This window comes from Dipteris shenzhenensis, chromosome 23, assembly GCF_047967505.1.
Source record: "Dipteris shenzhenensis isolate YYH24624 ecotype China chromosome 23, Dip_SZ_1.0, whole genome shotgun sequence".
Taxonomy (NCBI): Eukaryota; Viridiplantae; Streptophyta; class Polypodiopsida; order Gleicheniales; family Dipteridaceae; genus Dipteris; species Dipteris shenzhenensis.
Genome location: NC_141618.1, coordinates 51,396,523 through 51,413,119, shown reverse-complemented (window position 1 = coordinate 51,413,119; position 16,597 = coordinate 51,396,523). Strand labels below are relative to the sequence as shown.

Genomic DNA, 16,597 nt, shown 5'->3' with positions numbered 1-16,597 from the left:
TACAACTGTACGACGGTGACTGCAGGGCGGCGACTCACCTGCAGTCCTTCACCCACCTGCAGGTACAGTAAAGTACAGCAGGACTCGTTTTTTTTTTGCTGCAAAGACTCGACTTTTTTTTGGGGGAAGCGTGCCTGCTGCAGGGACAGAAGTACAGCAGGTACTCTGCAGGTACTGAAAAGTACAGCAGACACACACATTTTGTTTGGAAGAGGAATAGTGCTGAAGCACTCTGCTTTGTGCATGTACACGCAGTACATGAAGCATTCCTGATGCATTCCTGAAGCATTTCAGCTGTATACTGTGCATTTGTTGAGGTACAGCAAGTACTCTCGTGTCACTCACGCTTGAGGTGACTTGTGCCACAGTGGTGGTGTTTGCGCAGTTACTTGTCTTTCAGGAAGGTCAGATGCTTGTTTTGCAGAAGCTTCTATGCATTTACTAAGTGCAATTCTCAGTTTTGGGTGACCATTTCAAAGGGCTTTTGCCTGGATGTGTTTGCAGTATATGCCTTGAGGCAGTGTGTAGCCAGGGAGCACACATTTGCTTTGTTTCCGCAGTGCATTTGGTGACATTTGTTGCAGGTCACATTCTTTGTACGCACTTTGAAAATCTCAGTTGAGCCACGCTTGGTCAGGGCGCATCGAGTTTACTCGGTCCCTAACTGCCCATCGTTGACAGTGCTCAAAAGATTTTCTTCTTGGTGTTTGTACTTTGTGATTTGTGTTGTTACTGAGTACACAGGGGCAGTCTATGCATTGCACATTGTCAGGTACAAGTGTCAGAGAGATTTTCATATCGCATGCTACCTCAGTGTTGAGGTGTTCTCCACTTGATTCAGGTGTCAGATCAAGGGGCTTTTGCCCAGACTTTGTTTGATAGCACTTGGGTTACCGACAGAGATCTTCAGATGCATTTTCTCCCCTTGGTATAAGGGTGATTGCTTGGGATTTATCCCATTTACTGTTGCAGGTTTTGTGACAGGCTGAAGGGTCATTTACTGTTTTTTGGGTGTTTGTCAAGTGATTTCTGCAATTTAACTCAGTGCAATACCTCATCTGAGGTGGGAGAAGTGATGAGTACAGTCAGTACAGCAGTGTTTACAGCAGTGTTGGTGGTTTTGTCAGATGATTATGCACTGTTAAGCACTTGTTGAGCAGCTGCAGCAGTCTGAAACTGTTTTTATGCCTCTTTGAGCTCAGAACAGTGTGAAGGAAGGTACAGTATTTGCAGGGTCATTTACTGTTTTGCTGCAGATTTTACTGACAGTAAAAACAGCACCATTGAAAGTGCTTCTGGCTCTTGAATAGAGCAGGTTTTTTCTGAGAAATCAGAATTTTTATTCAGTCTTTTTACTTCCAGGGAGTCAGGTACTTTCCTCATCTGATATGGCATCAGGGGGAGGTGATTCTTCAATTCTGAACATAAAGAAACTGGAAGGAGCACACAACTATGCATTATGGGCAGAACAGTGCTTGAATGTACTTCTGTTAAAGAAGATTGCTAAGCCCATAAGGGTGAAGGGTGTCAAGCCATCTGACATGGCAGCTGATGACTGGGAAGAGCTTGATTTGTCTGCAAGGGCAGCTATCATGCTCACTATTTCAGACACTCTTGTGTTCAATGTATAGGCTGAAAAGACCTCTTATGGTCTATGGCAAAGACTAGAAGAATTGTATGCCCAAAAGAGCTCAGCCAGTAAGGTTTATTGGCTGAAGAAGCTGGTCGATCTTCGCATGAAGGTACAGCTATGACCTCACACTTGAGTGAGTTCAATGCTATCTTTACACAGCTGATTGCACAGGGGTTGAACCTTGATGAGGAGTTCAAGGCTACTTTCTTGCTGTGTACCCTCCCCGAGAGTTGGGACACTTTCAAGACCACCCTGTCAAACTCGAATGCCACTCTTATTTATGCTGATGTAGAGAGCTCTCTCCTTATGGAGGAGATGAGCAGGAAGAATAATGCGGGCAGCAAGTCTTCAAATGCTTTGCAGGTACAGGACAGAGGCAGGACTCAGCAGAAGGGGAGATCTGCTAGTAAGTCCAAATCCCGCAGTCAGTCCCGTGGCAAAAAGGACATTGAATGCTTTTATTGTGGAAAGAAGGGACATGTGAAGTCTAAGTGCTTCAAGTTCATACGGGATCAGAAAGCCAAGAAGGCTGAAACAAAGGATGCAGGAAATGCAAGCAAAGGCAAAGGCAAGGCCAAGGCAGATGACTTGGATGCAGTGAATGTTGCAGCAGAGGACAGTGACACTGACATACATGATGTTTTATGCTCTTCTGCTGTAATAGCACATGCTTTGGTTATTGATGGCCATGACATGCACACCTGGCTCTTGGATTCAGGTGCCTCTTTTCATGTTACTCCTCATAGGGAGTGGTTTACTTCCTACACAGGTACTCATGGAGTTGTTCATCTTGGGAACAACTATGCATGTCAGATTGCAGGGATTGGCAGTATACAGATAGTATTTCCTGATGGACAGTCATTTATGCTTAATGGTGTTCGCCATGTGCCGCAAATCAAGAAAAATCTGATTAGCACTGGCTTATTGGATGACAGTGGTTACCACACCACATTTGGGGATTCCAAATGGGTGATTACTGATGGCCAGACTGTAGTGGCTGAGGGTTTTAAGAGTGATACCTTGTACCCTCTTTATGTTTCCAGTGTGGGTAATCATGTTGTTGCCATAACCGAGCTGCCAAAGGTTTCATTGTGGCATAGCCGGTTGGGACACATGTCTGTTAAAGGAATGCAAGAACTGTCACGTTTGGGTTATCTGCCGCCTCTCTCTTTTTCAGATTTGCCTACCTGTGATCATTGTATTTTTGGCAAGCACTCTGTCACTCCTCATAAGAGGAGAACTCCCCAGAATAGAGCACCACTTGATCTAGTGCACACTGATTTGTGTGAGATGCCACAGCTATCACTAGGGGGTGCAAAATATTTTATTACTTTCATTGATGATGCCACACGTAAGGTGTGGGTCTATTTCTTGAAGCATAAGGGAGATGCCTTAGATGCTTTCAAGAAGTTTGTCGCTCAAGTTGAGAATCGGACAGGTCGTAGGCTGAAATGCCTCAGATCCGATAATGGGGGTGAGTATGTGTCACATGCTTTTGTGCAGTTTTGCCAAGCTAAGGGCATCAAACAGGAACTCACAGCCCCTCATAATGCATCTCAAAATGGTGCAAGTGAGCGGATGAATCGAACTATTCAAGAGAAGGTTCGATGTATGTTGTCTTATGCTGCATTACCCCATGGCTTTTGGGCAGAAGCCGTGCAAACAGCAGTTCACATTATTAACAGGTCACCAAATAAGGCTTTGGAGTTGAAAGTGCCAGAGGAGGTGTGGTCTGGCAAGCCACCCTCATATAAGCACTTACGTGTATTTGGCTGCGAGTGCTTTGCTCATGTACGCAAAGACCTACGCACCAAACTGGATCCGAAGTCTATCAGATGCATCTTTATGGGTTATGGTGACGAAGGTGAAATGGGGTACAGGTTATGGGATCCCGTTAAACGGAAGATTATACGCAGCAATGATGTCATCTTTAAAGAAGATAGTGTACACAAGGAACCCGTGCAACCTGTGGAATACAGGAGGGTTATTTATGATGATGTTGGACAGCAAAGAATGCCCATTTATATGCAGCAGCAGGCTGCTGCAGATCACCCTGTTCAAGAGGGTATACAGGCTGAAAATCAGCCAGATAATTTTGCCAATGATGCACCACTGGATGTGCCAACAGATGGGGCTGTAGAACAGCCAGATATGGTGGTACAGCCACCCGTCATGCATGAAGAACAGGCTGGACAGCAGCCTAATCCGGAACATTTTGTGAGGAGGAGCACCCGTGCACAACGGCCTCCTGCCAGGTTTGTTCCAGGAGCCAATAATGTGGCTGATTTTATCATGCTCACAGATTGTGGTGAGCCTTCCAGCTTCAAGGAAGCTATGGGAAGAACAGAGAAAAAGAAGTGGGAGAAAGCCATGCAGTCAGAAATGGACTCCCTACTTCAGAATGATACATGGGACTTGGTGCAGTTACCTGCAGGCAGAAAAGTTTTGCCATGCAAGTGGGTTTACAAAGTCAAAGTTGATTCAAATGCTTTACCTCGGTACAAGGCCAGATTGGTTGCCAAGGGATTTAAGCAGGAAAAGGGCATTGACTTTGATATCTTTTCCCCTGTAGTACTTTGAGAGCAGTGTTAGCTCTTGTTGCTCATGACGACATGGATTTATGTCAGATGGATGTGAAGACAGCTTTTCTTCACGGAGATCTTCATGATGAGATCTATATGAGTCAGCCAGAGGGATATGCTGTTAAAGGGAAAGAACAGCTTGTGTGTAAGCTCAAGAGGAGCTTGTATGGACTCAAGCAGGCGCCAAGGGAATGGTACAAGAAGTTTGATGCCTTCATGCAGTCCCAAGGGTATCATCGGTGTGAGACCGATCATTGCTTGTACACCAAACGGGCAAAGGATGGCAGTTTGATGCTACTCATTCTATATGTGGATGACATGCTTATTGCCAGTAAATCTCAGCATGAGATTAGTGCTTTGAAGAAACAACTGCATAAGTCTTTTGACATGAAAGACTTGGGTGATGCAAATCATATTCTTGGCATGCGTATTACTCGTGACAGGTCCAAGGGACTTTTGTTTCTGTCACAGAAAGAGTATATTGACAAAGTACTGCAGAGGTTTAAAATGGAGGGGGGGAAGTCCATTAGTACCCCGTTGCCTCCACATTTAAAACTCAGCAGTAAGGACAGCCCCAGATCAGATGATGATAAGGCTGAAATGGCCAAGATTCCATATGCATCTGCAGTTGGATCTTTGATGTATGCCATGGTTGCCACTCGTCCGGATATTGCTTTTGCGGTGGGAGTCATCAGCAGGTATATGGCAAATCCAGGCAAGCGGCATTGAGAAGCAGTGAAAGGTGTCTTGAGGTATCTCAAGGGTACCAAAGACTTGTGCATATGCTATGGTAGGCAAGATGCATTGGTGCATGGTTTTACAGATTCAGACTATGCAGGGAATGCAGATAACCGGAAGTCTACTACCGGTTATATTTTCACATTTGCAGGAGGTGCTATATCATGGGTGTCTCGGTTGCAGAAATGCGTTGCACTGTCAACCACAGAAGCTGAATATGTTGCAGCCACTGAGGCCTGCAAGGAAGCAATATGGCTTACTCAGCTGGTGGGAGATTTGGGCATTAAAGGAGATATGCCAGTTTTGCATTGTGATAGTCAGAGTGCTATCATGTTGGCAAAGAATCTGGTCTTTCATCAGAAGACCAAGCACATAGAAGTGAAATATCATTTCATCAGGGAGGTACTGGAAGACAAGCGACTTGAGCTTGTGAAAGTGCACACTGATGATAATCCTGCAGATTTGCTCACTAAGAGCCTGCCTACAGAGCGGTTTGCACATTGCCGCCACATCATGGGATTAGGATGAGACCATTCTTATTTTATGGTCTTGTATACAGTGACTATATATTGCTGTAATTTTTTATTCTTTTCTCCCCTTTAGGCACATTGGCCTTTAGGTGGGAGGTTGTTGGGGTAAAGGCACATTGCCAACCCTTCATTAAAAGATAGGACACCTATGACTGTCTTAAGACAGTCATAGGGTAAACCTAATCCTAATAAAACACAAGTGAGTTTGTGGTGTGGCTCATCATTTCTTCACACCCGCACTAGAGTGTCACTCTCTCTCACTCTCACTCTCTTGCTCTTCTTCCACTACTCTCTTCCCTTCTCAGTGTAATAGTAAAGTGATCAAATTACTACATTGAGTGATAAAAGACTCCTTAGTTGTACAAAGGCGGGAAAATCTATGGAATTGGAAAGAAATGACTCCATATTTTGCCAAATCAGAAATGTTTGAGTCAATGTGAAGCATTTTTATAATGTGTAAACCACTATATTCAAGTTGTTCACGTTTATCGTATATATCAACCTCTAATCCTATGATAGATTGAGAAATTCTAAGATCTAAGAAAACACAAGAATCCCCTCTTGAAGTGCAGTTTAGTTCACAAGAGTCACGAGGATAGATTCCTTCTCCAAAAGCACTAGCGTCTTTGTACATAAAGTCTTAAAAGTTAGGAACATCTGGTACGAATAAATCATCTATAAAACGCCTAACTTGGCTAAGCTTACGTAAAATGATAGGGTAGGTATTGATAGAAATAAGATGTTGCATGAACTCAAATTCATAAGTGAAAAGATAAAAATTTGCTAAAAAGACTGCACAATTAGTGCCCATGGGGATTCCTATAATTTGTTGAAACAAAGAATCACCTATTGTGATGTAAAGATTATCTAAAAGAAAATCTATCCAAGAGCAAACATCTTCCACACTTACTACCTTTGTGTATCTTTTCTTTTTAGAACCTATGTCATGATCTTTATTTTTTAGCCACAAGAAGTCAAAGCATAAGGCTGTTTTCTCAACTTTTAGCACTTTGCATCTATCTTTGTCAAATCGCAGATTGAAAACTTCAGCCACTAGCTTTTTTATTCTAAACTTTAGGTCTTCGAGCTCAATCTTTGTGTAAAGCGTCGTAAAATCATAGGTTTGAAGGAGAATGGGAGACTCTTTTTCCTGAATGCTTCGAGAATATTTAAAAAATTTTACAACAGGAATCACTCCTACAGAGTCATTTAAAATCCAGCTTGAGTGCGAGGGGACATCTGCCTCTTTTAATAAGTCCCTCCAAAGTTCATGAACACTAGGCACCATGGCTTTGAAGCAGTAGCTTAGCCATTTAAAGACATCCGTCAAAGTAGTCTCACAAGCAGCTACAATAAATCTTGGCTTTTTGGGAGTTTTGTGAAACTTTCAAGCAGCACAAAGAAAAGGTATACTTGGATTGCAAACAAACCCAGAAGACTTGCAAAAACTCTGATGTTTTGAGATCAAATCCTTTTGAGAAACTAAGGCAGGGGCGTAAGTTTTGACAAGCAAGTTCACTTCTCTCAAAAAACATTCTAAGTAAAACTTTTTGCAAATTAAAAAAAAGTTATTAGAACATTTGTCCATATAAGAAATGACAAAATTCCTATGGAATTTTCGAAGAAGAGTTTCATCTTCTTTAGAAAGATGGTTACTTTGCTTTGTGCAATTAACCGGAGGGACTTCTTCTAGTTTCAAAGCAACTTTCTTCAAAATCTTCCCTTTCCATTCTGATAAGATATTTTGAACTCCTAAACATTCTTCTAATTGCAAAACAAACTTTGAGATTCCCTTATCGATAGCTTTTAAAAGGCAAGACTCTTTAAAAGAGTACAATCGAAATTTCGTGTCTTTCATGAAAAGGTCTCTTAAGTTACTAGAAAGCAAAATTGAGGTATCAGCTGTGACTACATGTCCTAAATCAACATCAATAAAGCTTTGGAATCTCTTACTTTTACAACAACAAGGTTCTCTAAGGATAGAAGATTTTGAATGCTCTGAAAGCCTTTTACCTATCTCTCCATAGTTGAAAGCCTTTTGTCCTAAAGTTTTTACATGCTTCCAAGCTACTACTGGATGCTTCCAAATTCTTCCCACAAAATAAGGGAGAGAATCCATTACTTCAAGAGACTTCAAAATTGAGTTTAAGCCTATCTTGTCAAGTGAGGGAGAAGTAAAAATACACATCAAGAGTTCCTTATTTAGATAGACTTCTTTGCTTTGAAAGGAAGCTTTTACTTTTAAGAAGCGATCCAACGAAGTTTTAAGTTGTATATAATGGAGCTTATTTAGATTCAAATCCTCAAAAGAGAAGTTTTCCAAGGTGTATTGAAGTTTAAAAATAACTTTGACATTAAACTTTTATTAAAAAAAGACCCAGAGACATTAATCTATCTAGGTAGAGTAGTCTTCTTTTATAGTCTCGAGAAGTCAAAAACTCTTGGAACTGAGGAAGTTAAAGGAACTAAAGGAGGGGGAAGTGGAGGAAGAGGAAGTGAGGGAGGCAACTCACGAACGACATGTGAGATTGCAGGAGAGCTAGGACAACCTCGTAACATAACTTTAGGTTTCCATACGATGTTAGGTGTATGACTATGTTGGTAATGAGGAATATTAAAGGGCTTGATATGAGTTCTCCACATCAAAGGGTTCTTTTTAGAGGTTCTTTTTGTTAGAAATGGCCCAACAGAGGGTACATGCAGCGGACTTATAGTAATGCCCAGGAGCTCACACAGTGTGCGGTGTGGGTGTGGAATCACAAACTTCTTTACTTATGTGCATTCAATAGATGTGCAGACTCATCAATAGACAATGAACCGGCCAGATAGAGAAACCACCAAAATACACATATTTCCGTCCAAAACTATGGACACAATACAAAAGAGACAGATCCAGAGTCCCACCAATGATGTGGTCCTCTGATCTTACCACAAGGTCCTTCTCCTATCTGCTGGCTATCTCTAGACTAGAGTCCTTGTGCTCCCAACTCCTCCTTTGTTTCGAACAGAAAAGGTACGGGCAGCAGCTTCAGAAAGTCGTGGGCAGCTCCTTCAGCTCACGAAATCGGGGCAGAAATGGCGGGCAGATCTGCAGCAGTAGAGGCAACCTGAACAGGAACGGCAGCTCACAGGTACAGCGCTGGTACAACGGGTGCAGGTACGTACGGCCAACGAAGACGGCCAACACACGGCAAACGTACGGTACGAACAGAGCGCCACACGTGCAGATCTGGCAAAGAGCGGAACTGCACAGCAGATCTGACAGTGCAATGGCGTGCAGATCTGGCGCGCAGATCTGGCAGAGAGAAGCTGTGGCGCAGAGAGTGGCAGGGCAGACAGGAGCAGCCCGTTCGGAGATGATGGCGACCAGCTGAGCGGGGCAGAGATCTGAGAAGAGGCGGCCATGGCTACAGCAGACTGAGGGGAGAGAAGAGGGATCTACATGGCTCTGATACCATGTAGGAATATAAAAGCAAGAACTAGAAACTAGAAAACTAGAAGTAAAATAAGAACAAGATTGAAAGACAAAGAAGTACCTTGAGAAGAGTGTAGACAAGACACAAGCTAGATAGATAGATTGCAATGATGTGACCCATGAATATATGGGCCAAAGTACAAGACATAAAGCAAGAGTGCTTATGGGATAATTGTAGAGGTGCCACATGGCACACACTCAAGACACAAAGACTAGACTAGACTAGACTAGACAAATGTAGACTAGGGAAATAGTACACTTAGTGTGCACTTATCTCCAACAGTAACAACATCAATAAAGTAGACCTTTACACAGAAGTCAAAGAGCAGGAAGCTACAGCACATAACAGGAAAATACACATTGGAGGGCTACATAGGATTGAAGAAGGATACACACAAGTGGAAAAATTCACAGATACCACAAGTTGATTGGGATGAAAATGATATTAGATGTATCACTCAAACAGGTACATACGCACAAGTGTATTTCAAGGGGAGGGCAGGAGAGTCAAGATTCTCCGACAAACAAATAAGCTGAAGGGTACAAGGGTATGGATATCTGAGGAGCTAACTCCAAGTAAGCTCAAACAAAGGAATGTTGAACTCACTAAAGTGAAGGATGCATGCAAAGCTGGAAAATGGGCAGTCTACCGAGATGGATTGGCATTAATGAGAGACTTCAATTATAAACCCAAAGACCCTCAGTCTTAAACTGATGTAATGAAGGCCATTTTATGATAGGACCTGATTTTAGATGTGTGCTATAATAACCTCGAGTCCATGTGCACTCCTCGACTCTCTAGTCTATCCAGATGTTGTAAGTCATTTTGACATATTGCTTTTTGTCCCATAGGCCCCTGAAGCCTCCCGTGGACGTTAATATGACTTTTTTTCTCTCTCTCTCGAAAATGGCCAATGTGCTGAGGTGAGAACCCTTTGCATTTCGTCCTAGACGCATGTGTCAACATGGAAAATCACCCTAATGACTACTCCCGTCTGTCCTTTCCCATATGGAATTAAAAGTAGCCATTGAAAAAAAACTTTAATAAGAAGTATGACAACATTGGTTACCATGTTTGATTAGATAGCAAATTAGATGTTTGCAATGTACAATATCCATACCATGTCCTTCCCAAACTTCACATAAGCCTACTTGTGGATTACAACAACATACATCATCTCAGGGGAATATTTAATTCTCCAAATGCAAGATAAGTCCTAAACATGCCTAGATCACAAAAACCAGTCCCAAACACCTAAATCATAGAATGCATAACTAGTGAAAGGCCCAGACACACCTAGATCATCTTAGGCATTGTCCACTTTTTCAAATATTTAAAGAGTTGTTCTAAACATCCTATGTCACAACAATAAATCTCACCAAGCGATACATTTGGCAGGCGGCATTGCTCATTGCCATGTCGTTTTAGATATACCCTCCACGCGACCGTTTTTTTAAAACAGGTCTGAATACTACACGATTCCTTTGACTTGCAAACGATACTTTATTTCCTTGGGAAAGGACAATTCGGAGGCTCAAAAGATACAGCACGGTACAATTCCAGAAACAAGATATACTAGTTGTCACATTGCAGAAAGAGAACCAAGAAATACCTAGGCAATGTCTGAGTCATCGAAATCATCTTCAAAGCTATTAAAAAAATCGAGGTCCAAGGGCTTGACATCCGCAATGGAATCGCCGAGGTAGTCGACAGTGTCGTTGTCGCCGTCCATGTCCATCGCAGCAGCACTCCCAGAATCGTCCATTTTCACGACGAACACGGGTAAGAGCTGAGGTGCGCCAAGGAAACACGAATGAAAGAGCAACCTTACGGCTGAAGATATGCAAAGCTCTTGCAAAGATGTGCTCGCTCTTGAGAAAGGGTCTTGGGACTAATTGGGTTTAGGATAGGAATTTATTCATTAGGGGCAAGGGCTCTAGCAAGATGCCTTTGGAAGAGGGGATGTCTAAGTGGCCTCAAAATAGTGGGTCTCCAACTTTGAAGTATTTGACCATCAATTGCCCTCTTAAGAGACAATCCAGACACCTTCATGCCACAGCAAACCACATGATAAGCTACTCGACAAGGGACTCCTATGAATTGGAGCTGCCAAGAGATCAATGGAGTGTGCCCTTCAATCTCAGGTCTTGCAAAAGCTTACGCTTGATTCTAGGTGGCTGATCTCAGTGTGTTTAGCCATGATCTCACTACTAAGTCTTGTGAAGTAAATTCTGTGAGTTTGCCTTGGGGCGGTGCTTGCGTGTTTTCATGCCCTTATTTTAGACCAAGTGATCTAGGATGGGTTTATGGACCGGTGTACTCCCACTCCACTGACAAAATCTATCATTTGTTGAGTGCCCATGCATCCTATTGCCAACCCGCTACAAATTTATTCTCAGGGCATGCCCAAGGACACCCCCAACGACCAGAAACTCCCACTCTGGGGTTCCAGGGCTATACTTGAGCATGCGTTTATGCTCCACCTGATCACTGCACCCTTATTGTTGCAAGTCTTCAACCACTGCTCGTTGCCTGTCTTGGGGGAATGTCAGTGTATGCCATGCTCCTCTATCTCCAACACGCCTCAGATTTCTCAGCCAAGGGAACTCATCCACTGGGAAGCCTATTCAACAGGTAGATGGGGACTAGCTCTTATGGCAATAGCCATTTTTTGGAGCACGTTCAGCTATGATAAGGTTCACACCAACCGCTCTACTATGGAGGAGAAAACATAATAAGAGGATGGCCGCCGGGGTGTGGCAGTTCACACGACCTGGCGGTCAAGTTTTACCATCCAAGTTGCCATTTAATGACACGAACGTATGACTGGTATAGTGGATGAAGAAGAGGCAGCGCTGGTTTCATCACCTCTTAGCACAGTTCATAGAACATATCTTTCAAGGATGGGCGGCCTTCATATAGTGGACACAATCCATTTATGTCATTGTCTGGGCCCATCTCACCCATTGGGCCAAGCAAGATGATGAACCTATATTCCACTTTTGAAGGATGGTTAGGTGGGTGGTGTGAACCCAGACTATGTGTTGGCAAGGCTTATGATTCATGTGGACCTTGGCCTCAAGATCGAGAATGGGATCCCTACTAAGGGTCAAAGGAAGTGGTTGGTTTTGGGGCTTCCACCGTTTTCATGTTATTAAATATTCGAAGCATGAAATGATGACATGTGTCCTTGGCCCCACCCAACCCATCCCTAGTTCTTTTGACCCTTAGCACATGGTGGAAAGGTTATAGGATAAATATGCACATTCTATTTCCTCATAGGTGCAAAGACCCTCAAATGTATTTCTATCATATTCCCATCCCACCATGTGCTAAAGGAAGGATGGGTCAGGTGGGGAGAGGATTCATGGCATCATTTCATGTGTCTAGGGGGGACAAGGATACATTTATCATTCCATGCTTTCCAATCCCTAATGAAGGGGCACGGAGAAAAAGTGGTTCTTCCCATCCTAACCTAACACCATCCTAGACCAAGCTTGGTCTAGAGCATGAAGTTTAAAATTTATACACATAGAAGGCACACTCCAAATTCTAGCCACGGAGCTCTTAAAATTCTATCCATTTATGAAACAAAAATATAGCTTTATAAAGAGTAATGTTTGAACATTCTAGATGCATTTCACAACATTATTAACATGCTTAGTTTGCCTAACATAACAAGTATATGTGCATGAAGTGAAGCTATACTACAACCATTTAAACCCAATTTGTACAATAGACTAGAATGATGTTAAAAGGTGATAAATAAAATAGAATGATGTTAAAATGTGGTGCAATACATTAGAATGGAGATGAAGGGTGGTAAATAAAATAGAGGCAAGAACAAGCAAAGGAAAAAGGTCCCTACTCAAGATTTGAGTAGAATTGAAGTAGGAGACAAGAATGACTAATTTTAATCATTAAACAAAATAAGAGCCCAAAGAAAATTCTAAGTAAGAGAGTATTAGAGAAAATTAGAGTTGGGGGGAGAATTTGGGAATCAAAGCACATCCTTGGAAAAACTAAGGCAAACTATAAAGTACTAGTAGAACAAACCTTGAGCTCCTCCTATACTAAGCAAATCATGAGGAGGATGTATGGGATTTTGCAAGAAGTACTTTATAATAAGAAGCTATTCACTTAGAGTATGATTATTAGCATGCATCTACTAAGCATCAACATCAAAAAATAATGATCCAAAATATCCAAGAGGAGATGTTGTGCCTAAAGGACATGGTAGAAAAGTCATTGTTAACTGATTGCTTAACAATGTGCTACCACTGGTTAGTGATATCATTTGATGGATAGTGGCAAGTCCATAGAGCTAGGATTGTGCCTTGGAGCCAAATAGGCCCAAGTTGATTGTAAAGAATGAGGAAAGAGAGTGGTATATAGAGATTAGGGTTGGCCCTCCCTTTAAAAGGTGGCATGTATAAAAGGCCAAATGGTTGACTTTGGTCTTCACTTAGTGGTTGCACAGAATACAAGCTCTCCTCCTCCTCTATGGAGTTGTCTCTTGTGACCTCATAGTGCCTTTCATGAATAACGTGTTCTCTTCTCTTCTTCCCTTCTTCTTCTCCTCTTCCTCCTCTTCCCTCTCCACTCCCCTCTCCTTTCCCTCTTCTTCTCTGTATAGATTCACGATTCAATAAGCCAGGAGCCACTAGAGTGACACTAGTGGATAGCATTTGCATGCATTGCTCTCAACCGAGAGTAGCTTGTAGGAGTACTCCATTGGTGCCGTTGTCGGGGAGTTCTAAGTGCGCTTTCGCATTGCATTTGCTTTTCTCATTACCCCCCATTTCCCAACGATGAGTATTGTAGAGAAAAGTTGTTGGTTTTCGAGTATAAAAAGGTGTGAGTGAAAGAGAGGTGTTGAAAGTCATTTGGAGTGATTTTGGTGTTTTTTAGGGTTTAAAGTTTGTAGAAAGGTAGATCGGGTGATTGCTAAGGTGTGTGTGATAGAAAATCCCAACAAAACACTCAGAAATGATTCTAGGAGAGATTTTCAAAGTGGTTTGAAAGGAATAGTGATGAGCGGGAATGCTACAGATTGAGTAGGCATGGGCATTGTGTGGGAACGTATCAGACATTTGCACACCAGTAAAAAGTTATGAAATCGTTAGTAGCAATTTCACACAAAGAGCATCAGTGGAACATCTCATTTGTCGTGCAGTGGCACGCTCCATAATGCCCACTAGGACAGTGGGAGTGGATAAGGCTGTGGCAATCCAAGGCGTGAGCATTACGCTGAGTTATCAAAATTCTATTGATTTTCATCTACTACTTTGGTTCGTCGGTTTAGTTAAGTAGTTTAATCTGCTTCTAATCGAACGGCTGAGATTTAATCTGAGCCGGCCAACGACCTTTGTAACGTTGGATTTTGCACTTGGCTTAAGGACCTCATTTAAAGCCGTGTGCTTGTTTCTAGGTTTGTCATTCTCTTCCTCTTCTTCTTAGGATTCTGGAAGGTCCTCTTCTTCTTCTCAAGATTGTGGAAGGTTCGTCATTTTCCTCTTGAAGTTTGATGATTGATTCGGCATCGGCACCTGCTCAGCACCAGCACCTGCTCGGCACCGGCACCTCTCTCCCTCCAGCCGTCGATCATTCATGATCTCCCTTTCATCCGTCGAAATTTTCGCACAGCCTAGCAGAAAATTTTCGCATAGCTTAGCAGCCTAAATATGCAGGCAGTGCATCAAAGAAAAGCCCCAAGCTCTGCCATACCACTTCAATCTCATACGAAAATCTGAACGGATATTGGAACCAATGATACTTGGAAGGATTTCAACAAAGAGACATGATGGAGGGATGTAGGAATTTATTGATGATCGGAGGATGGAGGGAGAGAGTTGGTGCCGCATTGTCGATCACGGGCGATGATCGGAGGATGGAGGGAGAGAGCTGGTAGTGCAATGTCGATCACGGGCTTCAGTAGAATTCTGAGAGAGATGAATAAGTAGGGTAAGAAAACGACGGAAGAATCAGCAAGGGCTAGGATTGGAACATGAAGATGTGACACTGGGGACAAGGGATGCGTTGGAAAGGAAGATGTTAGGCTGGAAATGTGGCCAGGAGGCGATTTTAAAAGACACACTGAGGAAGGAAAACGATCGAAGAAAGGATTAATCTTAACACTTGGAAGTGATGTTAGATTCAAAAGAAGAGATGTTTGATGCAAAAGAACAGATGCGGGATAAAAGATTAATCTTCAGTGGAAGTGATGTTAGATGTTTGGCAGATGCGAGGTGCAAAAACTAGAGATTAATCTTTGAATGGAATTGATGTTTGTTTCATAAGAAGAGCATGTTTGCAGGGAGAAAGCTCGTGTTGGAACGATCTTCACGCGCAATCAAAGGTAAGAAGCTTTTATTGAATGTCAAAAGTCCATGCATCATCATCTTGAAATCTGTCAACAAGCAAGCAAATTTGAAGTTTGTTGAACCTCAAATTTCACTGTTCTCGCCAGCATCGAAAAGCTGCGTGTGCATGTGCCTCGATTCTTGAGCCAAAATCGAGCGCCAATTCGGTGTCGGACATCTTCATCCCGTCGTTGTTGATGACGGAATTCGCAGGATGTTGATCTCGTTCAACAGAAATCCACCGATCATTCTCCGAAGGTAACAAATTTCTAACAAAGTTCCGCTAATCCGAAAGCTTCGAGTCGTTTGAATGAATTGCCAACGATGACGATGATGAAATCGTGATCGTTTCAATTTTCCGTTGATCACCTCTCTCCCTCCACCCGTCGATCATCTCTCCCTTTCACTCGTCGATCTTTGAGTGTCACCAGCTCTCTCCCTCCATCCTCTGATCATGGTAAATTCCTCCATCCCTCCATCATGTATCTTGGTTGAAATCCTTCCAAGTTTTATCGGTTCCAGTATCCGTTCAGACTTTCTTATGAGATTGAAGTGGTATGGCAGAGCTTGGGGAGTTTCTTTGGCGCACTACCTGCATATTTAGGCTGCAAGGCTGTGCGATAATTTTCTGCTGGGCATTTCGGCTGCTCCTCTGCAGCTTGTCTCGTTTTTTTTACACACTGCCTGCATATTTAGGCTGTTAGGCTGTGCGAAAATTTTCTGCTAGAAATTTCGGTCGCTCCTTTGCAGCTCGTCTGCTGCAATGCAGGTAATTATTCACTTGAGGCATTTGTATTCTGGCTTCTAACTAACGAGGACAGGTGAATTTGCGCCCGACAGAGTTTTTGATGATGTCCGTTTTGATTTACTTTTTTTCGTGCTATGCCAGAGGTTGTCTGGTTCGCATGTTTTCCTCGCTTTGAAGAGTCGTGGCGATGGACTGCTAGGGCTTCACTATTTCAATGATTACTACACAGTTGCGAATTTGCATAAGGTTGTGGGCATGTGAGTATGATTTCCTAGAGAGCTCTCGTTACGAATTTCTGTAAGGTTGGCATGTGAGTATGATTTCTTGCTGATTTCCGCAAGCGTCCGTTTGAATTTGAGATTTTCTTGGCGCAGATTTGTATGGAAGCCCACTGAAGAAATGAAAGTTCTCTCATGATTCATTCCACCCCTACTCCTCGGCCACCCCTTTTTCTAAAATCGGGAGCGGAGATGCTATAGTTAAAAAGTTGGCCTCCTATAATGGGGAAGAAGCTAATGAGTTGGAACA

At 42.7% G+C, this 16,597-nt stretch overlaps 1 protein-coding gene across 2 annotated transcripts in view; it reads right to left on the bottom strand.

Moving 5' to 3' along the window:
• Nucleotides 1-10,995, bottom strand: part of LOC147887514 (small acidic protein 1-like) — a 39,198-nt gene extending 28,203 nt beyond the window's left edge. Inside the window, exons 1-2 of one of the 2 annotated variants that reach the window (XM_087394857.1) lie at nucleotides 10,791-10,995; nucleotides 10,572-10,748 (exon numbers count right to left, since the gene is read on the bottom strand). In XM_087394857.1, coding sequence (XP_087250983.1) covers nucleotides 10,572-10,724 — 153 coding nt within the window. In that variant the 5' untranslated portion in view covers nucleotides 10,725-10,748; nucleotides 10,791-10,995. Of the gene's footprint in view, nucleotides 1-10,571; nucleotides 10,749-10,785 lie in introns of both variants that reach the window. The other variant, XM_087394856.1, reaches the window with a different exon arrangement.
• Nucleotides 10,996-16,597: the final 5,602 nt, after the last annotated feature.